The sequence below is a fragment of the Aotus nancymaae genome, unplaced genomic scaffold, assembly GCF_030222135.1.
Source record: "Aotus nancymaae isolate 86718 unplaced genomic scaffold, 86718_ANA_hifiasm-v0.15.2.pri h1tg000062l, whole genome shotgun sequence".
NCBI classification, from domain to species: Eukaryota; Metazoa; Chordata; class Mammalia; order Primates; family Aotidae; genus Aotus; species Aotus nancymaae.
The window spans coordinates 45,145,125-45,173,053 of NW_026988476.1; the positions used below are offsets into that span (position 1 = coordinate 45,145,125).

The 27,929-nt window shown below is 40.2% G+C and overlaps 1 protein-coding gene across 2 annotated transcripts in view; it reads right to left on the reverse strand.

Moving 5' to 3' along the window:
* The window catches only part of NEDD4 (NEDD4 E3 ubiquitin protein ligase), a 162,542-nt gene extending 148,102 nt beyond the window's left edge, over positions 1-14,440 (reverse strand). The window contains exon 1 of one of the 2 annotated variants that reach the window (XM_021673874.2): positions 14,358-14,440. In XM_021673874.2, the coding sequence (XP_021529549.2) occupies positions 14,358-14,402 (45 nt within the window). In that variant the 5' untranslated portion in view covers positions 14,403-14,440. Of the gene's footprint in view, positions 1-12,845; positions 12,867-14,357 lie in introns of those variants that run through there. The other variant, XM_064365708.1, reaches the window with a different exon arrangement.
* Positions 14,441-27,929: the final 13,489 nt, after the last annotated feature.

Here is a 27,929-nt window from a genome sequence, read left to right on the forward strand (position 1 = left end):
TATTATACCAAATTTTTACTTTACCTTTTCTATGTTTAGATATGTTTAGATACACAATATTTATATTGTATTACTACTGCATACAGTATTCAGTGCAGTATCATGCCGTAAAGGTTTGCAGACTAGGAAAAATAGGCTGTATCACACAGCCCTGCATGTGCAGTAGGCTATACTTTCTAGGTTTGTGTAAGTACATTCTATGATGTTTGCACAATGATGAAATTGCCTAATGATACATTTCTCAGAAGGTATATCCGTTGTTAAGCAATGCATGACTGTAAATGAAATATTCTACTAATTCTAAAACTCATATGGTAAATTAATATAACACAAAAAAACTCTGACTGGAGATGCTAGATAAAAATAACTTTCTTCCATCACCAAATAAAATTAAATAGATAGCTGATCTTGCAAAAAAGAAGGGAAATCCTCAGGTATGAGCAATAAAGATGGAACTGAAAACGAGAGAAGAAAACATGTAAGTTGAAATTTCAGTTTTCTGAGGGGAAGGATTCCCAAAAATCAGAGACACTTATGGATTACTCTTTTTTTTCTGGAAGGTCACTGAATAAATAGGCCGACTGAAGTATTCCATTTGCCCTGACGGTCAAATTCTTCCTATACCAGTTTACTGGTAAGTAGCCATACTACATTGCATAGGTAGAAATCTCCAAAACTGAATTCTTCAGATTAAAAATCTCTTCTGTGATAACTTAATTAACAAGCACAATTTCTCTCAAGTGGTAGAGTATAACTGAAAGTGACAACAGCAAATAATGTTACTTATTTTTTCTAAGTTCAGACAGCAGTTCTAATTTACATGACCTTAACTGAGAAAAGAGATTATCATATATCTCTAAAAAGCAAATCCATATTCGTGGAGCTCCTGATATTAAACACCATCCATATTACCCTTGACTGAAACATTCCTCAGTCTCATGACGAAAATGTAACAAGCATTAATCAAAAACAATTCCAGGGGATTATAAATAACACAGCTATCCCAGATGCATTTAACTTTTAACCTTTCTCCTTGCATTTCCCACCACAAAATAATAATTTTGTACCACAAAAATCAGAATTAGTTATTTTAAATGCTATGATTAATTGATAAGAAGCTACACTGATTAAAAATCGCTTTCATAAAATCAATAAGGGCCACTTATTTTCATATTTGTATCGATTTTAACTTCATTTTATAATTTTATGCTAGAGAATTGTCAAAATTAGTCTTTTCCATCACTTTCATTTGTTGAGATTGTTATCTCTCACATCTTTGAAAAGGAGGGAAAGCAGCATAAATGCTGCAACTACAGAAAAAAACTCTTCAATAACTAGAATTCTGATAGTGAGTACTATTAACAGAAATCTGCATAGTGCTTAAATAAGTAAAAAAGGACAAAAGTTAAACACCCTTTCCTTAATCAAAACAGGGATAAAATTATACCAGACCAGGGCTCTTCACTAAACCTTGAACCTTCCCTCTTCCACTCATGAGTAAAGAGAGCTTTATTGTTTTTGAAAATAAAATAGAAAGTTGCAAACTATAGGCAAAGAGATGTGGCTTTTTTGAATGATAAGGAGAAACAAATTGGTAATGTGGAGTAATGGTTATCTATGCAGGCAGCTTCAGTAATTAAAACGTAGCTTCTTAGGGCTGAGATTTTCTCCACAATTCATGAAGACATCTACTAACTGCTCTTCCAATTCCCTGTCAGTGCAAAAAAACCAGGAACAGGAAACGCAGGGCTGTATGTCTTTCCATTTCTCACAGGTCTTGGGAGATTCATCTTTTGTTATTCTTCATCTTTCTCCCATTCCTCTCCTGTCCCTCACCCTCGGAAGTCTATTTTTAAAAAATATATACACCTCATTTTTACTTATCTCTGAGTTTTTATACAAGCTGGATTCCCTTACTCCTTCACTGTTAAAGTCCTATATCATCTGAGCAGAATCCTTTGAAGCCATTAAAAAAGTAATTTATTATTACAACAGAACAATTACATTAATTGAAAAAATAACAATGCTGAAATCTATTCTATGGCAACTAAAAACATACACAGATAATAAGTATTAGAAGAAAATATGCAAAAATAAAAATAGACATTAAAGTAATAAGAGCGTGAAAGTTTTTACTTGTTAAACATTTTGTAAATTTTACATTCTATTTTTTTCTTTAAAGAAAGTTCTGACCTTTCTTCAAAGCCCACGTCATCTTTTCTAAAAGCCTTAGTTGAAATTAACTTTCGCTTTGTCAGAGGCTCATTTATGTAGCATTTACCACATACTATCTTGCATCTGAGGCTGTAAACTTTATGCCTTTCTCTACTTTTAAAACTGAGATTTTGGAAACTTATCTTTTAACTTTTTAAAATTATTATTATTTTTTTTGAGATGGAGTCTCACTTTGTCATCCAGGTTGGAGTGCAGTGGTGCGATCTTGGCTCACTGCAACCTCCGCCTCCCGGGCTCAAGCAATTCTCCTGCCTCAGCCTCCCGAGTAGCTGGGATTACAGGCATGCACTACAATGCCCGGCTAATTTTTTTATTTTCAGTTTTGCCATGTTGGCCATGCTGGTCTCAAACACCTGACCTCAGGTGATCCACCCACCTTGGCCTCCCAAAGTGCTGGGATTACAGGCCTGGCCATGTTTTCATTAAGATATCCTCTACAGAGGATATCTCTGTAGAAACCAGCAGAATACTTGGCACACAGTAGGGGCTGACAAATTCTGGATTAACAAGAAACCTTTCTAAAGTAGCTGAAAATAGGAGTACAACTAAAGGCAGGGAAAAGTTTACCCAATGAGCCCTTAGCCCCATCCCCCAACTTGGGTCTGAAAATATGAGCCACTAGACCTGTACCCACCGAACAGAAGATTCCTCTCCGAGGAAACTGGGTGATGCAAGGAAAAAAAATACTATAAATAGTGACATATGAGAATCTCACAATGAAATGGTAGGTTCGGATCATTCTATTGTAAGAGTCTCCAGTCAACAGTACCTGCCCCTCATACAGAGGATGTAAGCCACCAAATAAAGCAATACATTTGGAAAGAAGAAAACAAGAAATTAAAGAAACAGCGGATCCAACACAGAAGAGATCAGGTGAATTCTCAGTCACAATGATGGCAAATGGATGCCCACAGATGATGGCTACACAACAGGTGTAGAGAACAAACAGTCCAGATGGAATGCAACATAGCAAGAGGCTGTCTTCAACAAGGACAAGGAAAAGGAAATGGCTAGCATTCATTTTTTAGTGTGTTTAGGGTGTGTGTGTGTGTGCGTGTGTGCGTATTTTTACTTCAGAGTGGTTTTAAAGCTCTGTCCAACAGCTTGCAATTAAATTTGTGACATACAGAAAACAAAACCAATAAAAAAATGTGTAATAAATAATTATAAACATGGTATAGTGATTCAGATGTGAATGAATATTTTGTGTTTACCTTCTTACCCTATGTAAGGTAAACACAAAATATTCAACAAAAAAAAATGCTAGGGAGGTATGTATATTTTTTCCTTTTTTTTTTTTTTTTTTTTGATATGGAGTCTCACTCTGTCACCCAGGCTGAAGTGTAGTGGTGCGATCACGGCTCACTGCATGCAACCTCTGCCTCCCAGGTTCAAATGATTCTCCTGCCTCAGCCTCCCAAGTAGCTACAGGTGCCCGCCACCACGCCTGGCTAATTTTTGTATTTTTAGTAGAGACGGGGTTTCACCATGTTGGCCAGGCTGGTCTCAAACGCCTGATCATGGGTGATCCACCTGCCTCAGCCTCCCAGAGTACTGGGATTACAGGCGTGAGCCACCATGCCCAATCTCTATTTTTTTTCTTTTGAGCAACATGCTACATCACTTATGGCGACCATATTTTCCAAACTAAAAATTGGAACCTATGGATTGACAGCAGTTTTTTTCTTCTGGCATGTAAATTTATTTGAAACAGTCTATAAAAATATAAATGGAAGATCACCCATACTGAGAAATAAAATCAATCAGAAGTGTCCCTGTAAAGCTGGAGTCTATGATATCCATAAGCATAGCTCAAAGTTCTTCAGGAGTTTTTGACAGTAACAGCCATAATAAAGAAGAAATATCCAGAATCATTTAGGAGCAAGCAGTAGTTCTCAAAGTGGACCAGAGGTATGAACATCACATGGAAATTTATTACATATGCAAGTATTCAGGCCTGCACTTACTGAATCACACACTGTGGAGTATTCTGTATTATAACAAACTCTTCGGATGGACACTAAAGTTGAGAACCACAGGTATAGAACATGGAGGTAGGAAAGGAAACTGCTATAGTTAATGCAATTATGGAAGTATTCCTCGTTTAGAATACCAGACTTTATTCAATCAATACTATATAACTTCTAAGAAAGAACAACTCATCATTACTTTACATCTTATCACAACTTTTAAGTGTGATAGCACTGTATCTGTTTATTTATACACAAAGTATCTCTGAAAGGATACACATGGAGCTGATAATCTAGGTTACTATAAGGCTGGGAGACAGGAGTAGGAGGAAGGCTTTGGCTGAAACTTCAAATGTTGCTGAAAGGCTGTGCAGCAACTAGAACTTTCACATACTATCAATGGGAGATTAAAATGGTACAATCGCTTTGGAAGACTGATGGGCAGTTTCTTATAAAGTTAAACATATATAATATGATCCAGAAATTCCATCCCTAGGGATTTACATAAGAGAAATAAAAATATATTTTTATGAAAAGATTTGTAGATTAATGTTCACCATAAGTTTATTCATAATAGCCCACAGCTGGAAACAATCAATGTGTCCATCAAAGGAGAATGGATATATTCATACAATGAAATACTATTCAGCAAGAAAAAGAATGAGCTATTGATACAAGCAACCACGTGGATGACTCTCCCAAAAAGAATCAAGACACAAAAAAACACAAAATGTACATTCCATTTACATGAAGTTCCAGAACAGGCAAAAGTAATCCATGGTGATAAAAGGTTGCCTATGGAGAGTAGAGGGGTAGAAGTGACTGGAAGAGAACCCAAGGGAGCATTCTGGGATGATGGAAATTCTATATCATAATTGGGTCATTGCCTTTACATGTTAAAAAACCATCAAATTGTTTATTTATGATATGCGTATTTCACTCTTTGTAAATTTTACTCTTTCCCACCCCCATTCCATCAAAGAAGGCAAAATCAATACATTTTCACACAAAAACAAAAACTGAGAAAGCTCAATTCCAACAAACACTCAGTAAAAGAAATTCTAGGGCCGAGCACGGTGGCTCACATCTGTAATCCCAGCACTTTGGGAGGCTGAGGCGGGTGGATCACCTGAGGTCAGAAGTCCGAGACCGGCCTGGCCAACATGGTGAAACCCTGTCTCCACAAAAAATACAAACATTATCCAGCTGTGGTGGCCGGCACCTGTAATCCCAGCTACTCGAGAGGCTGAGGCAGGAGAATTGCTTGAATCCGGGAGGTGGAGCTTGCACTGAACCAACATTGCACCATTGCACTCCAGCCTAGGTGATAAGAGTAAAACTCCATCTCCAAAAATAAAGAAATTCTAGATGATCTACTTTGGGCAGACAAAGTGATCCCAGATGGAAAGTTGAAGAAGCAGGAAGAAATACATAACTAGCAAACAAATGTTAAGCATATGAGGAACAAATATTAATTATGAAAAATAATGTTGATGATGATGATGGTTTGTGTGCATTTGATTTCCACTCCACCTGGTATCCAATTCCAAGTCCCTAACATGGTATGCCCGCCTTGCCTGATCAGGCTGTCCTCTCCAGCCTCATCTGCTGACACTGTCCCTCTTGTTTTAGCACTCCAACCTTCATGTTAGTCTCCAATCCATCTTTTGCACATGTGGTTCTATTTACTTGGAAGGCTTTTTGCCCCGCTCTTCACCTGCTAACTCCTGTTCATCCTAAGTTTCAATTTCCTTGATACTTTCTCCCTTCTCCACACCATACAAGATTAATTAATTTTCTGATATATATATATATATATATTTTTGAGACAGAGTCTTGCTCTGTTGCCCAGACTGGAGTGCAGTGGCTCGATCTCGGTTCACTGCAACCTCCACTTTTCAGGTTCAAGCAATTTTCCTGCCTCAGCCTCCCAAGTAGCTGAGACGACAGGTGTGTGCCACCATGCCTAGCTAATTTTTATATTTTTGGTAGAGACAGGGTTTCACCATGTTAGCCAGGCTGGTCTCGAACTTCTGACCTCAAGTGATCCACCTGCCTCAGCCTCCCAAAGTGCTGGGATTATAGGCATGAACCACTACACCCAGCCTGTTATATATACTTCCATTTTACACTGTTTTCCTTAATAATACTTACAAAACATTCATGTGTGATAATTTAATGTTTCTCTCTCCCTCTCAGCTATAAAGTCGGTAAAGTCTATTGTTCGTCATTATACCTCATGCCCTGACCCACATGCCTGATACATAGTGTTCATCAAATATTTGCTAAGCAAACACAGAAATCAAGTATTTCAGAGGTCCACCTAAAACCTATAACAAGAAAAGACAGAAGATGTGGAAATGAGAGCCTAAGAACAATTACAAGTTAATTTCGCACACATTCCATTCGTCATCTTCCTGAGAAAAAGCCTCTTCTGTTAAATTATTTTTTTTGGGTATTAGCAGCAGGAAAGCGGAAAGACCACGTATTTGGTATGAAAGAGATCTGCGTTTCAATCCCAGATCTGCTACCTGCTAGGAGAAGGTTCTCAAACAAATCAGAATCTCATATTCCTTATCTCTAAAATGGGGATAACACCTCCTACCTTTGCAGTAATGTTGTGATGATTATAGCTAAAGTGTGAAAAAATCTAACCTGGTGCCTGGCATAGAGCGGGTGTTAAGTTAAAGGCAGTTGTTATTTATTAAGGTTGACTCTTTTTCCCAAAGGAGAATACTTTCACTAAAGCATCTTTATTCACTGCCATGATTGTTCACATTACTCTCTTCATTGCCCCAACATATCTCACATCAGTTGAAGCCAGACATTTGAGTCCAGCCATGAGTTATAATAATGGGCTACAGAAATATTTACCCCTCGACTTTCAAAAAAGTAGTGTCAAAATGCTTATTTGTTTGCGCTGTGCCTTTCTCCCCGCATTTATCTCCAGACTTCTCCTACCCCCTCCCCATTCATTTATCCTCTTAAAACTTTGATAAGATTGGCAAGGGGGCCAGAATAAATGAAGTTGTAAGGAAGACGTAACATCAATTGCCACAGAATTCAGCAGAACAATGGGCTTAGCAATTCAAATCAGCGCTCTGACTTAAAGATTCAGTGCTGGAGTAGAACTCATGATAAACTCAGAAGCAATTGTGTTCAGCTGGTTCCTGCATGTCTCCAAATGCTGTAGAATATTTCTGAGACAGGTAAGGGATGGGAGAATCAGCAGACTTGAATGTCCTGCTCTGACTGATGTTAAATAATTATGCAAGATTCACCAAGTAAGTGACAGGACCAGAATTCTAACCCAATAGAATCCCATTTTCTATACCTCTGCACACCCTAAATGATTTATTTACAAGGTCCCTTACAGCTCAAAGATTCTATTCCTATGTGATATGAATTTCTAATTACCTATAAAAGAAATTATAGTTCCTTCTCTTCTTCCGTTCCTGGTGCAGAGCAGTCAACCACAGCCACTACAGGCAATGTCTGTAGGGTTGGAGGGAATTTCACAGAGGTGCATGGTTCACATGCTCACCAGCATGGGGCGCTACGGGAGGAGGGAGATGCCATACAGAGATCAGAAGGGCATCAGAGGGGTGCCCACTGGCAAGGGTACCCAGGAGGGGAGGAGAGCGCTGCATAGGGATGTTGCGTAGAGAACAGCAATATTCCCTCTGGCATTCAAGGATGTGAAGAGCTGAAGTGGCAGAGGAGATGTCTGCATGGTTGGGAAGCTAGTTACACTGAACATATAGTAAATGAATAAATAAATATATTAAGGATAATAAAAGTCAATTTTTTTCAGTTATGAAAAAAATTTCAGTACTTACGGCTATAAAGGAACTAAGGTATTAAGACATGGAAAAATTAGTATGAAATCATAATTTTAAAATATATGTATTTACAGATTGATATAAAAATAGCTATAGATCTATGTGTATACTTTATGTATGTGTGTATAGTACACATACACACATAAACACACACACATACACTTCTTAACTCTGTTCACTGAGATGGTCCAAGAGTATATCCCAGTAACAATGAGCACACCAAACACTCAAATTGTAGCATGTTTTAAAAGCAATTTTATATTAAATAGAAACAGTGCTCCTCGGGAAAATGGCTGACTGAAGACAGAGCTGAGCCAGGTAAAATACAAGAGACGCCTACAACGACTGCCAGAAAGTAATAAAGTGTTCAAGAATGATGCAGACTTGTTACAAGGACCTAGGAACCTCCTTGAAAGGGCTCTCACTGGACAAACTGGGACGGTACGAGCAATAAAGTACTTAATGACAGTAACTGATTACAACCTGCTGAATAAAATGGGATTCCACAAGTCCATGCTGATATTAATAAATGAGAGGAAAAAGAAAGCTCTTCTTACGTAGAATGTCAACTAATATAGATGGAAAGAAAACAAAATAGTGGTGTTTGCTTCATCTAGAATTCATCCATGGATGCTAAAACTGAGGATGAAGACTTGATGAGAAAATAGGATATTGGCATAATCTTACAATATGTTCCCCTCAAATACTATCAATTATAAAGAGAAAAATGGTGACATTACGGAGAAGAAACCTGTCAGATACCAAGGTGACCAAGTGATCAAGGTTATTACTGAGAGTGTGGGGACAAGTCAGTATCAGTGTGCCCAGGTGTGATGCATGGGAAGAACACAGCATCATTTCTGTGATTCCTGCCCAAAGAGTGGGACCCGAACATGGTCACAAGGAAACACTCAACAGACCCAAAATAAGAAACATCATAGGATGTACAGCTTGTCCTTCTTAAAACTGTCTAGGATAAGAAAAACTGAGGAACTGTTACAGATTAGAAGAGACTGCCAAGTAAATGCAATATATGTTTCCAGATTGGTTCTTAGACCACAAAAGGAAAAAGATAAATTATTAGAACATTTATCAAAATTTGGATGGTATCTGTGGATTGAATGGCACTGTGTATCATTTCCATTTCCTAGCCTGGAGAGTTGTATGGCTGTTATGCAGGTAAGTATTCTTGTTTTAGAAAAATACACACTAGAGTATTTAGAGATGATGGGGCATTGTATCTGCAGCTTGCTCTCAAAAGGTTCAGAAAAAGATGAATGAAAATGGCAAAAAAGAGTGATGGAACAATTGTAGTGAAAAGGTTAACAGTTGGAGAATCTGCACTATGAGGATGCTGGAGCTCTTTGTGTTACACTTTCAACTTTTCTGTTGGTTTAAAATAATTTTGAAATAAATTATTTTTAAAATACACTGTATTTATTCACTTCTTTGGTCCCAGGGAAACCCATGAAGAATATTTTATAATGATCCTGGAATTAAACAGTTGCAAAAAAGCACTAATGGCAAAAACAATGCATGAAAGATTGGAAGTGATTACTAATACAGCTGCTGCTTAAACTATACTTCTCCTCCTTTGTGTGAAGTACATAAAGGTTTGGGAAGTTTGTTCCTTGAGTGAGGGTCAGTTTCTGCTCAGCCTTACTGGGTCCAGAAGTATCAGAATATACCCTTCTTAGTTACCCTGTTGCTTATGTATTGCAGCTGCTGCCACCAGGGGCATCTATTCTTCTGTATGTGCAAACTGCACTCTCCATACCGGAAGTGGAGACTTTAAACTCTTTCCTTTTTATTTCCTTCCTTCTTTTCCTTGCTTCAGTCAGGCTTTATTATAGGATACAAAAACTGTTCTCGATTTTGTTTTTTTTTTTTTTGAGTCTCACTCTACCACCCAGGCTGGAGAGCAGTGGCATGATCTCAGCTCACCACAACCTCCACCTCCCAGGTTCAAGCCATTCCCCTGCATCAGCCTCCCGAGTAGCTGGGATTACAGGCACGTGCCATCACACTCAACTAATTTTTGTATGTATGAAAAAAAAATATATATATATATTTTTTTAGTAGAGACAGGTTTCACCATCTTGGCCAGGCTGGTGTTGAACTCCTGACCTCAAGTAATCCGCCCACCTCAGCCTCCCAAAGTGCTAGGATTACAGGTGTGAGCCATCACGACCGGCCCATTCTCAATGTTTAAAGAAGAAAGAAGCTAATACAGGGGATTAGATGCTTACAAAAATCTTTGGAAGAGCTGGAAGAGTAGGCACGAGGCTGGACTTCTAGAGCAGGGGCCCCCAACCTTAGTAACCCGCCACACAGCAGGAGGTGAATGGCAGGCCAGTGAGCAAAACTTCATCTGTATTTACAGCCACTCCTCATCTATAACATTATCTCCTGAGCTCTGCCGCGTGTCAGATCAGCAGCAGCATTAGATTCTCAAAGCAGCATGAACCCTTACTGCGCATGCAAGAGATCTAGGCTGTGTGCTCCTTATAAGAATCTAATGCCTGATGATCTGTCACTGTCTCCCTGTCTCCCATTACCATCACCCACACACGGGACCGGCTAGTTGCAGGAAAACAAGCTCAGGGCTCCCAATGATTCTACATTATGGTGAATTGTATAATTATTTCATTTTATATTACAATGAAATAATGAGAGGAGGAGAGTGCACAATAAATGTAATGCGTTTGAATCATCCTGAAACCACCAGCCCTCACCCCAGGTCCATGGAAAAACTATCTTCTATGAAACCAGTCCCTGGTGCCAAAATGGTTGGAGATAGCAGTTCTAGATCAGAAACACATAAGACCAACCCACCCAGGAAGCTACTACCTCCGCCTCAGTCAGAAAAGGTGATCAGGAGCCATCACCAGAACTGATGAGTTCAAGAATATAACCAATCTTGATGGTTATATTCTTGAACTCATTCTAGAAGCCACCACCACCCTTACTTCTGTGACTTCCTAGCAATACGTAAAAAGCAAGTTATCAGATATTGGAATACTTATGCAGAAAAATTCAATGTTTGCCTGACTGTGCTTTTGAGCAGAAAAAGCCAAAGAAACAAAACAATATGCTCTACCTCATTTCTACTTCCCAAATCCCAAGTAAGTGCACCTAACTGGGGAGCCTATCTTGGATACAGACTAATAATTTTGAGGGAGTGTGGGAAACAGTGTTTAGTTTTCCCGCCTCCACCTAACTGGGAGGTGCATTAGAAGGAGGTGGGAAGGGATGCTGAATTCCAGTCCACATCCATGACACTGATCCCCACTAAAGACTGGTGCATATTATTCTCTACTGTTAATTTCAAGTGGCTGTCAGAGCAAATCTGTTATAAATTATACTACATTTCCTCCTTGGTTTGTTAATGCTTTAATAGCAAAATTTTGCAGAAGCAGCCAGGGCCATCTCTTATTATAAGCCACTTATATATAGAAGAAGAGTTAAAACTCACTGAAAACTGAGAGAAAGGTGGCTGGGCGCAGTGGCTCACGCCTGTAATCCCAGGACTTTGGGAGGCCGAGGCCGGTGGATCACAAGGTCAGGAGATTGAGACCATCCTGGCTAACACAGTGAAACCCCATCTCTACTAAAAATACAAAAATTAGCTGGGCGTGGTGGCTTGTGCACCTGTAGTCTCAGCTACTTGGGAGGTTGAGGTAGGAGAATCGCCCGAAACTGGGAGGTGGAGGTTGCAGTGAGCTGAGATCGTGTCACTGCACTCCAGCCTCAGCAACAAGGTAAGACTCCATGTCAAAAAAAAGAAAGAAAGAAAGAAAGAAACAAGAAAAGGGAGAGAAAGGTATTATGATTTACATTTTAGCACACTTCGTGCTAATAGGCTCAGACACTGTGACTCAGCAGCTATTCACTATCTACTGATTACAATTGTTTCACTATCTTCTACCCCATTTCAAATTATTTTTCTCCCTGTTTTAGTTCCAAATTTAAAATAAGAATCATCTCCTTTTGTTGTAATAGAAAAGCACTTTACTTTTAATCAACAGCAGAGGGCTGCCTATTTCCAGATTAGTCTGTGAGTTTTAGAAGTGACACAGCTGCAATGCTTCCTTCCTTTAACAAAAGGGGTGTGTCTGTGTATGTGTGTGTGGGGGTTCCAATCCACCTTTTACTTTTGTGATGGACCAGAAAATAAAAGGCAAATGATAGTAAAGAGATGGCAGCCACCACAACAAAAAAAGTGACTTTTGTCTTTCCCTTATCCGAGGCTGAGACTGTTTTGCGTCTCTATCCCTGGTCTAGCACAATGCATGGTTCAGAGCAAACGGTAAATGAATGTCTGTTGAATGAATAATCCAATTACAATGGAAGAAGTGGAAGACTCTTCATCACCATATCTCTTATCTTCCTATCTTGCTCCCTTCCACAAAATAGACAGAGGGGGATAGAGGAAATTAGAGTCATGGAAATGACAGTGAGAACTCCCATAATGTGAATGGGATAGGCCCCAAGCCATGAAGTATAAATCCTTCAGCAAGTTCAGGAAATCCACATTTCAAAGGGTGGAGTTTCTGGCCTTTAGCCCCAGTAGCTTACTGACCACCCGCGAACTGCCACACTTAGTTTTATTTCAGCTAGGCAGAGAGGTGATGATTGAAAACAGAGAAATTAATAAAGCAGATAATTAAAAACACTGATCATGTAGCAAGAGAGAGAAAACAGTTGGTGAATGACAGCTTTGGCAATATTTTCACTAAGATCAACTGGCTCTGCTGGAAGGAGGCGAGATGAGAAATCTGCCATTAGCAGGGCCTACCTGTGAATAACAACAGCAGGGAAAGAAAGTCCAAGGCCAGCCTGATGGGGTTGGACATGAGCTTGAAGTTATCTGCATTGGGCAGTGTAGGTAGCAAGCAGGGAAATCCAACTTATAAGAAAGCGATCACAGGTGAAGTGCTGCATCATCTTCTGATCTCGTCTACAGAATAAAGCGCCCATTAGCTAGAATGTTATCTTTAGCTGTAACACATTGACTATGGTTTCTGAGGGACTATAAGCCGCCACCATTTGTCCATCATCACTTTGTTTCCCTTCTGGCAGCAGTAACTAGGAAATTAAATTCTAACCGCATCACGTAAGCATTTTCAAAATACCCTGAAATAACTTCTCTGCATTAAATTTCCCACCCTTTATAAACAAAGAACTCTCAAGAGAAGTGTAAAACTTTTGACGACATCAAGTTACCAAGAGAAGGAAATATACAACTTAAATATTACAATATCTAAGCAAGCAGCATAAATTAGGCTGAGGGATTTTCTGTTAATTGGGTCTAATCTTGATAACAGGTACAGGTGGCAGCTTAATCAGCCAACAAGAACGCAAAAAATTTGAATTTTTTTTTGACTTGTAATCAGTCCCACTGTTACACTATATACAACCTTTTCATGTCCCACCCATTTGCATTTTTGAGACAATCTCCAGGAATACAGAGAAGCCACATGTATCATTTCCGACGGAACAGCCTTTCCAAATGGTGTTACAGTACTTTTAATAAGCATAAGACATAACCACTATGTTATTTAGCTGAGAAGAGCCAGCTCTGCCTTCTTCAAATCCCAGAGCTTAGTTTTCAAAGGGAACGGATGTAGTAACTTCTTTATGAGGTATTTATACATTTTTGACTTTACTTTTTAATATCAACGATGACCGGTGAAACCAACCATGAACTTCTCACACTTGACACTTGTTGCTAAGGAGGAAGAGAAAAATTTACGTTCCTGCTCTCCCAATCTTGTCTCTAGTTAGAGAATTAAAAAGGATTTCAGATAAAGAAGAAAAAACCAAAACAGCAAATGACAATTGACTTAGAACTCTCCAGACCGAAGTCCGTAAAGTTAAGTTGGCCGGGCCTCTGCCAGGGGTAGCAAATCAACAGCGGGGATGCTGCGACCGTCTCCCCACCCCTAGGAGCCCTGCATGCCCGGCGCGGGTGGCAGGAAGGGGCTGACGCAGTGCTGTGCGTCCCCCGCCGGCCGCATCGCCCCCTCCTCAACACTTCCTGAAGGAAACCGACAAGGAACGCGGCTGCTGCTTCGGAGAGAGGGCGGTGTGGACCCGACAGACTCGCTTCCTCCCGCTAGCTCCCAGCGCCCGCGCGCCGGGCCGCCCCCGCAGTCCCCGCGGCGCCTTGCGCGCTCCCCGCGCTCGCGACGAGGGAGGAGGGGCTGACAGCGGAGCCTCCGGCCGTGGCCACTGCTGCTACCTCCCCGGGTCGGGCTGCTGAATAGCCCAAAGGGAAGCCCACCCCGCAGCCCCGCGGCCTCCGCACCTCGTCCTCCAGGAGTCCGAACACCTCCACCGCGCAAGTTGCCATTTCCGAACGCTTTCCGCAAACCGGACGCGCTTGCCCCAGCACAGGGCAGGCAACTGTAGAGGAGGAGGAGGAGAAGCGGGAGGAGGCGGGGAAGAGTTGGAGGAAGAGGAGGAGGCGCTCCCCCGGCGACAGCAGCGCCTCCCTCGGCGAGAGGGCGCTAGCGGCACCCGGCAGCGCGGCGGGAAAAGGCTGGCGGGGCGCGCTCCTGGGGCTGAGCGGGGGCGCGCGTGGCGGGGCTTGGGCAGTGGGAAGGGCGCGCGTGGCGGGGCTCAGGTGGGAGGAGCGCGCGCGACGGGGGCCAGGGCGTGGGGAACGTGCGTGGCGGGGTGCGCAGTCGGTCCCCTCCCCAAGAGGGGGTGGGTGGTTGACGGCCCTGCGGGGGAGCCGGGAAGCGCCGGGAAGCCAAGCTGCAGTGTTCCTCAGCAACAAGTCTCGGTGAGATCCGACCGGGAGCTCGGCCTCTGACTAGACGCCTGGGAATCCGTGAGCTTAATACCCACTTAAATCCCAAGCTGAAAATTACAGTGCTTTCTAGTCGGTGAAGGCTGTCGATTCCAGTAAGAAGCTGGACTTTGGGACCTCCGGGGAAAGCCAGAGCGTGGCAGCAAATGGGGAGGCCTGGAGGGATCGCAGCAGGCTTTGACTCGGGATCTGAAATTCTCTCCCCAGGATTTGTAAACACTGCCAATTCCTAAGCTATTTGCTGTCCTGTGGTCTGTCCACCAGTAACGTCCTAACCTGACCAGGAGTTGAGCCATTTTAAAGCCCACCAGTGACGTCCAACCTCCAGGCTGACTCTCAACCTGCTTTATCTGAGCGTTGACGTGTACCTCTACCAGACAGCAGTGAAGAAGGGGGAAAAATAAAATGAACTAGGACCTCCTGTAGAATAACTCCTTCTGTGGAATAAGGTTATGGAATTATCATGCTTTTTTTTTTTTTTTTGAGACGGAGTTTCGCTCTTGTTACCCAGGCTGGAGTGCAATGGCGCGATCTCGGCTCACCGCAACCTCCGCCTCCTGGGTTCGGGCAATTCTCCTGCCTCAGCCTCCTGAGTAGCTGGGATTACAGGCACGCGCCACCATGCCCAGCTAATTTTTTTGTATTTTTAATAGAGACAGGGTTTCACCATGTTGACCAGGATGGTCTCGATTTCTTGACCTTATGATCCACCCGCCTCGGCCTCCCAAAGTGCTGGGATTACAGGCGTGAGCCACCGCGCCCGTCCTATCATGCTTTTTAATATTCCTTACTGATGGGCTTTATAGTTCCATGATTACTGGAAGACCGTCACCAAATAAGACATCCATAAGAGTCTGGGTAAAATTATTAACATCTAGGCCAAAATTTGTATCTTTTTTTATGCATTTGCAGAAATTTGCAAAATTCTATAGTCTCAAAATCTAATTTTTATTTTCCTCAATGATTTCACAATAATTCTAATTTATTTTTAACAGTTTAAAATGCTATGTGGGACCAAGGCTATAGCCCATATTACTGGCTTGTTACATAAGATTTTGTTGTACTTGGCTGGGCGCGGTGGCTCATGCCTGCAATTCTAGCACTTTGGGAGACCGAAGAGGGTGGATCACCTGAGGTCAGGAGTTTGAGCCCAACCTGGCCAACACAGTGAAACCCTGTCTCTACTAAAAACACAAAAATTAGCTGGGCGTGGTGGCAGGCACCTGGAGTGTCAGGTGCTCCGGAGGTTGAGGTAAGGGAATTGCTTGAGCCTGGGAGTGGAGGTTACAGTGAGCCGAGATCTCGCCATTGCACTCCAAACTGGGCGGCAGACCAAGACTTGTCTCAATTGTTGTACTTTATGTTCGGCAGTGTCCATTTCATTCATATAATATCATGTATCAGAATTCTGTTAATATACAATTCAGATTTCATCTGTCACTTAATCAAACATGACTATAAAATTACAGAATGGTAAGGAATTGTTGGCTTACCTAAATCTAAAAAGCCATGAAAGCATTATTTTATTTTATTTTATTTTATTTTGTTGTTGTTGTTGTTTGTTTGTTTTTGAGAGAGTCTTGCTGTATCTCCAGGCTGGAGTACAGTGGCGTCATCTCAGCTCACTGCAACCTTTGACTCCCTGGTTCAAGCTATTCTTGTGCCTCAGCCTTCTAAGTAGCTGGGATTGCAGGTGCACACTACCATGCCCAGCTCATTTTTGTATTTTTTGTAGAGTCAGGGTTTCACCATGTTGGCCAGGATGGTCTCAAGCTCCTGACCTCATGATCTGCCGGTCTCGGCCTCTGAAAGTGCTGGGGATTACAGGCGTGAGACACCGTGCCCCGCCAATTTATTTTTTAAGCTGTTGAGTATCTGTGGGGTTTGTGGGGTAAGAATAAAATAATCTGAAAATATTGTGTGACCTTCTATTTTGGGAATAATATTTTCCTCATCTCTCATGATATACATTTTTATGTTTAATTTTAAGTCAGTTAAGTCATTTGAATTTAAGTTAATTCAATGTCATCTCAGGGCACAGTTACAAACAGGTGTGTAAACAACTTACGTTACTGCTACTAAAATTTAATGAATATATGATAAGTATACACAGCCTAAAACTGGTAATTTTTTAAAAAATGAATAAATCCCCAAGGGATTATAAAGTAAAGCAAATTGGCCACTTGATGTAGCTAATAGGCATTAGTGACGATACTTCTGAAGACCGCTGATTTGACTCATGATTTCTTATTCTGTCATTCTGAATATGAAATCTTGGAGAATTAAACAGGCAGCTACCAATACAAGTTGAACCAGAGTAATTATTATATCCCAGTCAACAGCTAGGAGGGGACCCTGAAATTAAAGGAAGTTCAAATAGAGATGGTGATATCAGCTGGTTGTCCAATAACCAACTACCATTGAGAAAGCTGTTTAGAATGGAGAACTCTTGTTCTGTACATATCACTCAACTGCGCAGAACTCTAATGAAGGCGTTTTGCCCACCTAGGCTGCCTTCAATTAGGTTTATGTTGATTTGGTTTGAGTATGCGTATAACCATGTGAGAGGCATGTGTGAAGAATGTGATATGGTGCATAACAATTTATTCTGTGCCTCACACTTATGCTAGGGATCATCCCAAGTCAAAGCCCAGGCAATTCTAGCAACCTCCAATGGCATCACCCCTTCCATGTCTTGTTCTTGTGTCTTTTCTCCCTTCAAATCTGCCTTTACATGAGCCTCCAGACTGATTAAAGACTAAGAAATGAATGAAAACCAGTAAATCTGGTCTAGACTTTCTAGCAGTGTATGTACCTAACCCTTTTTAACTCTGCCTGTAGATTTCACTGTGATGCAGAAGTTGAAATTGTTTCTAGTTTTTAAAATATCACCCCTTGGGATAAAAATCTGAGGCTGAATGTAACAATATGAAAGGTAACGATATGAAATGTACTTTAATGTTGGTAATTAATTCCCTAAGGGATACAAAAAAAGTCTTGTTCAGAAGTTCTCCTTTAATTCTCTCACTCTTAATAACTGCTGGCTGCTTCCTTTCTAATAGTTAGTGTTTGAGATGTTTAAGGTTCGTTTTTTCTTCCATTGCACACTCCCTGGATGTCATCCATTGCCATTGCCATTACCGTGGTTTCGTCTACACTCTTTGTAGAGCCCATCTCAGATTCAGAGCTTAGTAGAGCAAGACATGTTACTATTTAATTTTCTGAAATCAACTAAGTTTCTACCTCCAGTGGTAGAAGACATAGTCCTAATCAATTCATTGGTCTTCCCTGACCCTCTTTTTGCTAAGCTGGATTCTAATTTCTAATAGGCTGCTGTGCTCCTTCATCTTCATGATGAAGGTTCTCATCACTGCCTCCTGGCATTAGTAGATGTATCCTTGTGTCTGCTGGCCTCCAGTTTTGGACGTCTTTATCAAGTAGAATTACAATGTCTGTCTGATAGTAATTCAAACCAGTAATATTTAAAGACTCATGTTATGTGGCTCTCCCATGTAAAAGTCTAGACAGTGGGCAGGCCAGGATTAATAGGGCTAGTTTGCCTTGCCAAAGCATCAGAAATTCAGGGATTTTACAGCTCACTTCTCTAATGTTTGTACGTGTGACCCTTATCCTCATAGTCCAGAGAGTGGCTCAGACTTCGACCGTTACATCCATGTTCCAGGTAACAAGGCAGAGGAAGGAGTAAATCAGAGAGTTCAGGTATCATGCTTATCTTTTAAAACGCCCTCCCACAAGAGGTGGGAAGTAGTCAGCCAGGTGCAAGGCACTGGGGCCCAAGTGTATTCAGGAAGGATTTACTTGGTGTAGTGATGATGGCAGAAATGGGAAATTAGTTATTTGTAGAGATGATTGATCCAATAAGTGAATATATGAATGATAACAAGAACCACATTCTTTACTGTTGAAGAAGGGAGTTACAAGAATGGAAAGAGAAAACTTGAATGAGTCTTCTGTTATAATGAAATTGGTGGTATTGATATGAACTCAAAGTTTTTAATATATGTAGACAGCATAGAAATAAATGTAGATATAAAACTCTACTGCATATGCATACACACACACATGCACACACACACACAAATATTTTCTACATTTGTACACTAAGAGGGTCTGGGAACAGTGACACCCCAAAAGCAATGAGCATATCTTGCATCCATATTTTATCTTTTTTAGTAAAAGAAACCAGGGCTCCTGCTGGGTGTGGTGGCTGACACCTGTAATCTCAGCACTTTGGGAGGCCGAGGCCGGCTGATCACGAGGTCAAGAGATTGAGACCATCCTGGCCAACATGGTGAAACCCCATCTCTACTAAAAATACAAAAACTAGCTGGGCATGATGGTGCACACCTGTAATCCCAGCTATTTGGAAGACTGAGGCAGGAGAATCACTTGAACCAGGGAGGTGGATGTTGCAGTTAGCCGAAATCGTGCCACTGCACTCCAGCCTGGTAACAGAGCAAGTCTCCATCTCAAAAAAAAAAAAAAAGAAAGAAAGAAAGAAACTGGGGCTCCTTGGAAAAATGGCTGATTCCAGGACTAGGACAAGGCAAATAAAAGTTGAGCCTGAAACATCTTGTTATACCAGAAAATAATGAAAATAACGATGGAGACAGATCAAAAGGACACAGGAACCAACCTGAAAAGGTTCCCACTGGCCAAATATGGACTAACTTGAGCACCAAAATAAATTATGATAGCAACAGACTATAATCCAGTGAATATTTCCAATACCGTGAGTCCATTACAGATATAAATTATAATAAATGAGTAAATTCAAAGTTTAGTGACAAGTGAGATTTTTACAGGGTTCAATGTATCTTTCCACAAAGTACTTAGTTACATAGTGGAAAATCCTGAAAGACTCCACCTTAATCAAAAGATCAAAGTGAACATTAGTGTTGGGAAAAATCAGAGTCTTGCAAACCAGTGCTTTTCCTGCATAACTTGGGTCTAATCATGAGAAAAATCCAATTTAAGGAATGTACTACAAAATACTTGCCCTGTACGCTTCATAAGTGTCAAGGACATAGAAGTCAAGAAAGTTGGAGGAACTGCTCCAGACTGACAGAGATTAAAGACACTGCATTATGGTTCTCTAAAGAAACAGAACCGATAGGAGTCATATATATATAAAGAGATTTATTATGAAGAATTGGTTCACACAATTATGGTAGCTGGCAAGTCCAATATGGGCAGTGTGGGCCTGCAAGCTGGAGACCTAGAAGAGTGGATGGTGCAGATGAAGTCCCAGGGCCATCTGCTGGAGAATTCCCTCTTGCCCAGGGAGGCTGGTCTTTTTGTTCTCCTTGGACCTGTAACTGATCGGAGGGCAACCTGCTTTACTCACAGTTCACCAAGTTCTCCGATTTGACAAAAGTAACCATCACAGACATGACAAAGGCAACTGATGATTCTGAGCCCTATTGCTATAAAAGACATTATTTGAGCATTAGCTGAAACACGAATGTATCTGAGGATTAGATTATGTAATATATGAATGTTAATTGCTCAGTTTTGATAAGTGTATTATGGTTATGTAGATAAATATGACTTTGTAAGAAGTAAATGTGAAAGTATTAGGAGGTGATGGGTCAACAGGTCTGCAAAGTACACTCAAATAATACAAGAAAAAGTTCTTTGAGGTAAATTTTCAAACTTTTCTGTAATTTAGGGTTGTTTCAAATTTTTTAAAAAAGAAGCAATAAAATTGTGCTGGTTAAAAATAAATGTCTTCAATAGGGCAGGCATGGTAGCTCACACCTGTAATCCCAGCACTTTGGGAGGCCAAGGCAGGTGGATCACTTGAGGCTGGGAGTTAGAGACAAGCCTGGCCAAAAAATACAAAAATTAGCCAGGTGTGCTGGCTCACACCTGTAATCCCAGCTACTCAGGAGGCTGAGGTGGGAGAATTGCTTGAACCCAGGAGATGGAGGTTGCAGTGAACAGAAACCACACCACTGTACTCCTGCCTGGGCGACAGAGTGAGACTCTGTCTGTCTGTCTGTCTGTCTGTCTATCTATCTATCTATCTATCTATCTATCTATCTATCTATCTATCTATCTATCTATAAATAAATAAATAAATAAATGTCTTCAACAGAAGGAACAAGGGCCCTTTGGAAAAATGGCTGGTTCTAGGACTGGGGCAGAAAATGTACAAATGAGCCTGGGGCATGTTTAGTGCCAGACCCAAAGAGAGAAAGAGGTGAAAGAGGGAGAAAGAGAAAAAGTGATCAAACCCATGTCAGAGATCTCTCAATGGCCAAAGCAAGAGCAATTTAAGCAACAAAATAAAGTAGTATTGGATTGTAACCCGAAGTGTAAAATAAACAGATAAGTCTGTGCTGATATAAATAAATGATTAAGTAAGTAAGGGAGAAGAATTATCTGTGCAGAATTCCATATACATTTTAATAGAGATTATAGATACTCTGTGTGTTGACTAATTGTATGTGTCAATGTTGGCTGCCAATGTAGCTGGTAAAACATTACTTCTGGGTGTATCATTGAGGGTGTTTCCAGAAGAGATTAGCATTTGAATTGATAGACTGAGTAAAGATTACCCTTACCAGTGCTGGCAGGGGGTAGGGGGAGGGCATCATCCAAACTTTTGAGAACCTGAATAGAAGGAAAAGGCAGAGGAAGGGAGAATTCTTCCTTCTTGAGCTGGTACATCTGTGTTTTCCTTCCCACCTTTGGACATCCATGCGCTGGCTCATGGGTCTTCAACCTCAGGAACTTACACCAGCAGGCCTTTAGATTCACACTGAATTATTTATCACCAACTTTTCTCATTCTCCACCTTCGAGACAGCAGATTATGGGACTTGCCCTCCATAATCGTGTGGAGTAATTTCCCTTAAATCTCCCTATATCTATAGAGATAGATATGTAAATGCACAGACAGGCATGTAGACATGTCTATAGATCTGTGTAGATATATAGATATCCTATTGGTTCTGCTTGTCTGAAGAACTCTGCCTTCAAGGAGGGGAGTATCACTCCTCGCTGCTTCAGTGTGCCTGAGCTTAGTGACTTCCTTGTAGAGTCCAGTATGGAAAGCAGGTGAGGGAAATAGTAACTTTACAGTGGAGATACAAGCTATGTGATGAGGGGATCAAGGACAACATCAGCAGTGATAAGTCATGTTCATAGTCTTTCCTAACATGATGATGGTTTATCATGGACTGAGAAGGGTTCTTTAACTCTGTAGTCTTCCTGTTAAAAAAGCTTTCACCCTAGTCCAATGAGAAGAACATCAGGCAAATCCCAGTAGAGAAACATTCTACACAAAGCTAACTAGTACTCCTCAAGATTGTCAAGATCCATCAACAACAAGGAAACTCTGAGAAACTGTCCTAGCCAAGGGGATCCTGAGGATACATAGTGTTTAAATGTGATGCAGTATCCTGACTGCAATCCTGGAACAGCAAAAGAGCATTAGGTAAAACTAAGAAAATCTGAATAAAATACGGATTTTAGTTAATACTTGTTCATTGATTGTAACAAATGGACCATACTAATGTCAGATGTTAATAATGGGAAACTGGGTGTAGAATATAAAGGAAATCTTTGTACTATCTTTACCATTTTTCTGTAAGTCTAAACTGTTCTAAAAACAAAAGTTTATCAGATTAGATAGATCTTAATGTTTTTTGAAAATTTTTAAGATTTTCTGCATTATAGTTTGACATATTTTGCAACATGTATTTCAACATACTTTATGTTTTTCCTTGCTATTGTAAATATGATGTCTTCTTTAAATTTTCTAATAGTTTAGTGCTGGTGTGCTGGAATACAACTGAATTTTGTATATTTACCTTAGTGTTAAACAAATTTGCTGGACTTTGTTATGTCTAAAATAATTCTTTTCACTTTTAATGTAGAAGTTCCTTAATATTTTGAATAATTTCATTTTTTCCTTTCTAATCTTCTTAGCTTACATTTCACTTTCTTACATTAGTATCCTTAATACTTAAATAGTCATGGTGATAACAGGTGTAATTGTCATGTTCGAGGTTTTAAAGAGATTGATATTTGCTGTAGGGCTTTGCTTTTTGTTTTCATTTTTGGGCTTTTTGTTTTTTTGCTGTTCGTTTTTTGGTTAAGAAATTCACTTCTATTACTAGTTTGCTAAGATTATTGATCATAAATGGATGCTGGATTTTATTTAGCAATGCTTTCTTCATCTCTCGAGATATTCTTTGTTTTCTTTTAATCTCTTAGTGTGGTAAATTTTGTAAATTATGGTATGATAGTTAAATTTATGTGTCCATTTGACAGGGCAAAAGGATGCCCAGATAACTGGTAAGATATTATTTCTGAGTGTGTCTGTGAAGGTGTTTCTGGAAAAGATTAGCATTTGAATCAGTAAACTGAGTAAAGAAGATTACCCTTACCAATGCTGGTGGGCATCATCCGACGTACTGAGGATCCAAACAGAATAAAACGGGGGAGGAAGGGAGAATTTGCTCTCTTCTTGGGCTGGAACATCCATCTTCTCTGCCTTCAGACATTGGAGCTTCTGGTTCTTGGGACTTTACACATGCAGTGGGAATTATACATTAGTTCTCAGACCTTTGGTCTTGGATTGGAACTACACCACCAGCTTTCCTGATCACGCCTCTAGCTTGTAAACTGCAGATCATGGGACTTCTCAGCCTCCATGATCAAGTGAGCCAGTCCTTCATAACAAGTCTTTTTATACATGTATGTACTACCGGTTGTCTTCCTGAAGAACCCTAATACACATGGCAATTAATTATGGTAAATTTTAGAATTAAGGACATGGTCATTCTAGATTTTCCTAGTCTTTTCAGGTTTTATTTTAAATAATTTTCTTTTCCTCCTCACTCTTTTCATGAGTATGTTAAAATAATTAATTGGGAGGTCATTAGGCTCAGATGACTCCATTACCTTGGGATCCTTCCTAAGCACATTGAAGCCCAATGTAAACAGTAAAATGTAATGTAAGCTTAACCAGTCAGCACCCACCAATTAACCTCTAACTGGAGACTCTACCAGATAATACTTAAGTAAGGCAGTGCCTTGCTGTAGCCAGTTAAGTTATTTCTTTACTTCCACATTTGGCCTATAGAACCTTCTTGGCCATGCTGCTGGGGAGGAGCTCTCTGAACCTCTTCTGGTTCTGCGTGCTGCCCAATTCATGAATTGTTCTGTGCTCAAATAGACTCTTTAAAACTTTAATGTGCCTATGTTTATCTTTTAACAGTTCAAATCTAAATACTAAAAGCTTATTGTGATAATGGCAGTGGAGAAGGGTATTTGGTGTTTTGTTGTCACTCTAATGGAATACATAGCTGTTCTCAGTTTACCTTCAATCTCTGGCTGAGGTTCCATCTCTAAGGGCTCCTCTGGGTCACTGGCCCTTTCTCAACCATTTTCCACCCTCTTTTAGAATTGTGAAAACTTCCAGATGCTGTCCTCTAGTACTTTAGAAACAGAGATCTTGGGTGCTGGACTCCAGCACACTGTCAAATTATGCCATATTGTCATTTCTACTGCAGCTACTGCTGCAAGGCTCTCCTAGGAGAGCTGCTTGGGGTTTATCATCTCATAGGGCTCCTGACAGGAAGTGGTGCAGAGCACATTTTTCTTTAGAATAGAACAATTATTAGGGAATTTGTAATCACTGCCTCTTGATACTCTGCAGTGAAACTGTAGGCAGTAAGTAGAGTCCCAGAGACTCATCTATATCTTCATCTCCAACTCTCTTCAGGGTAGGAAAACAGGCTTCATTATCATTCATTCTACCCAAATCTGTTGCTTATGGCATCAACTTTGGCTCTTGGTACTCAAATGCAGGCTTTTGAAATAAAAGTTTTATTGAAAAAAACCTTTCTCTCAACATTTTTTTTTTGAAGCAGAGTCTCACTCTGTTGCCCAGGCTTGGAGTACAGTGGTGCAGTCTTGGCTCACTGTAACCTCTGCCTCAGCCTCCTGAATAGCTGGGATTACTGATATGTAGCACCATATATGGCTAACTTTTGTATTTTCAGTAGAGACAGGGTTTTACCATGTTGGCCAGGCTGGTTTTGAATACCTGGCCTCAAGTGATCTGCCTGCCTTGGCCTCCCAAAGTGCTGGGATTACAGGCATGAGCCACTGCACCTAGCATCGACATATTTTTTTCTACCAGGAGTTTCAAAGCTCTATTTTAAAACTTATAAACTGAGCACTGACTCACCTTTCTCTTTTCATTTCTGTAGTAACAGTTCTAGCCTGAGGGCAGTAATCAGAAAGCCTCACTGCTGTCTGACTGGAGCCAGAGGAAGGGTGGCAGGATATTCCAGGAACATAAGCAGTTATCAGCAATAGAATTTCACAATAACTTGCTATTGCTTCCACACCCTTATCTCTTACCTAAGCTTCAGACATGTATTTCCCACAAACTATATCTGCCTGGATATCATGAAAAAATATCAAATTAAATAGATCTGAAAATGAACTTGTTGTCATCCTGTATTTTGTGTCTTGGAAATAGCATTATTGTCTATTCAGTTGGAAAGGCTAGAAACTTCTGAGTATCTTAAAATTCATACTCCCTGCTCATTCCTACAACTTCTTCCTATCACCAATTTGTTATACAATAGAAATTCTTTCCTTTTCTACCTAAGAATTTTTTTCTCATCTTATTGGTTTCCATGGCTAATGTCAGTACACCCATCATTGTCTGGTAATTGGCCCAGACTGGTAGCTTTTTGTCTTTTTTGTCTCACCCTGTATCTTCTGAGACAAATGTTTGTATGCAGTAGTTTATTTTGATACACACTCTCAAGCAGTAGTGTGCTAGACTCAACTCATACCTGCCTCCACGGTGCAATTGTGTACACCTCTATCCAACTGCAGATTTAGTGATGTCTTGTTGGTAGCCTGAAATTAACCATGGTGTGAGTATTTATACCATAGAAATCAGCAAACACTACAAACCAAGATAATTTCTTTTTCCTGGAGAGGCAGTTATTAAACATATATTGGCACATGACTGAGTCTAGAAAACATGAGTGAGGGACTGAAAAGAGTAAAACAAGGAATGGCATAAAACCCAGGCAGTGATTTTAAAAGTTTTTTAGTTTCATTTACATTATTAACTTGATTTGGGGCTTGGTATCACTAAGAACCCTTCAGGAGCTATACAGAATGTGTCTCAGAATTGTTCTACCAAGAAAAGAGTATTTATTCATTAGTTTTAATTACCCATTGGACAGGGGTTATTTCATAGGATGTTAATATTTGCAGATTTTCTTGTGTATTGAATGGCTGAATAGGCTCCTAGAGTTATGCAACAGAAGTGACAGTGAGGCACAGGGGCAGAAAGTGAAATATAAATTAAGCAACTAAAATGAGTTGCTGTCTGGTTACATCTCTGTGCCTTTGGTTGCTGCAGCAAGGACCGGAGTAAAGGTTAATTGAGAGGATATGAGGCAGAGTGCAAGAGGAATCTAATACATGTGCAGATCTGCCCCTTAGTCCATTCTGCCAAAGAGTCTTTGAGGTGTGTCCAGTTTTTAACTTCTCCAAAAGACTTGATAGACAAGGGTTTGTAGGATAAGCTGCAGCATCTACTGTGTAACTGGTCTCAAGGCCATAAATGATATGCATTATCTCTCTCCTACCACCCACTCTCAGTTTTCCCATTCTTGGCCAGCACTTCAGCAAATCTAGATTATTGCCTGGTGTTAACTCATATTTTCATTCCCCTAAAAATATGACTTGATAGTTGTGTTAAACTTATTACATCATGGTTCTAATAATTGCCCATTTAGAGTTGTCATTGGACATGCAAGTACTAAAATATGCCCCAGTGAATCCCCTGAGTTCCAAACATACTCTTTCTTGTCTTTCTGGTGTAACTCAAGCATAGCTCCTATACCTCCCTGCCAATATGGTAATTACTATGTTTTTCTGTTGGTCCACTAACATGTGAAGCTCAAAGTGACCAAGTGGTGGTCATAGCTTCCAGTACAGTGGCACCCCTGCTGTGTCTCCTGGAAGAAGCATCTCTTCTACCCCATACTGGGAACTAGGATTCCTAATTCAGGAGTACCTAAATTGTTTTGTAGTTCTCCCTGAATTAGTCTGGGAGTTCCTTGAACGTAAGAACCGTGTTTATCTTCCCATCGGACATGTAGAAGCCAGTCAACAGTTATATGAATGAAAGATGCTATTTGCCAGAAACAGGGAAAAATGCTATGTAACACTGATTTTTTCCCTCATGAAATCTTCATATTTATGGATTCTACGCTGCTGCTTATTGCATATGACTCAATTCTATAATAGATAAACCATATCTATACCATTAATATGCCGTAGTTCAAAACCTTTGAGCAAATGCTGTAATTTTAGCTCTCAAATATAAAATAAACTAACAAAGTACATTCCATTTCAATTATTAACAATTTTTAAGTGATAAAATGAAAAAGTTTAAAATATCAATATTACAAAAGTGTTGCCTTTCTACAATAACTTAAGCTTTTAGTTAAAATGAGTAGCATTTGGAATTTGTCTGATATTTTCCTGAGTTATTAAAAAAACAAAGATAATAACTCGAAATGCAAAATGCTTTATATAGTTCCCTAGAAAAAGAAAAGACATTATGTTTCTGGGTTCTTTTACCCTAGCAATTTTTTTTTTTGAGAGAGAGAGTCTCACTCTATTGCCCAGGCTGGAGTGCAGTGGCAGGATCTCGGCCCACTGCAACTTCCACTTCCTGGGTTCAAGCAATTCTCCTGCCTTAGCCTCCCAACTATACCCTAGCTATTCTTAATTCTGAATAAGAGAATGTATCTATAAAAGTGATTTTTAGTTAAATATTTAAGATATTGCTTCCATTCTATTCTAACATACAGAGTAGAAGCATTATAAATTAGGATTTCTACTAAAGATCTGGTGTTTCTACACTTTATTTGAAATGACTCAAATGTGTGAATGAAAATGAGATTATCTCCTTATGAGACCAAGAAGAGAAATTTGCAAGCAATTAGAAGTGCTCAATATTATTCTATAGGTAATGTAATATGTACTT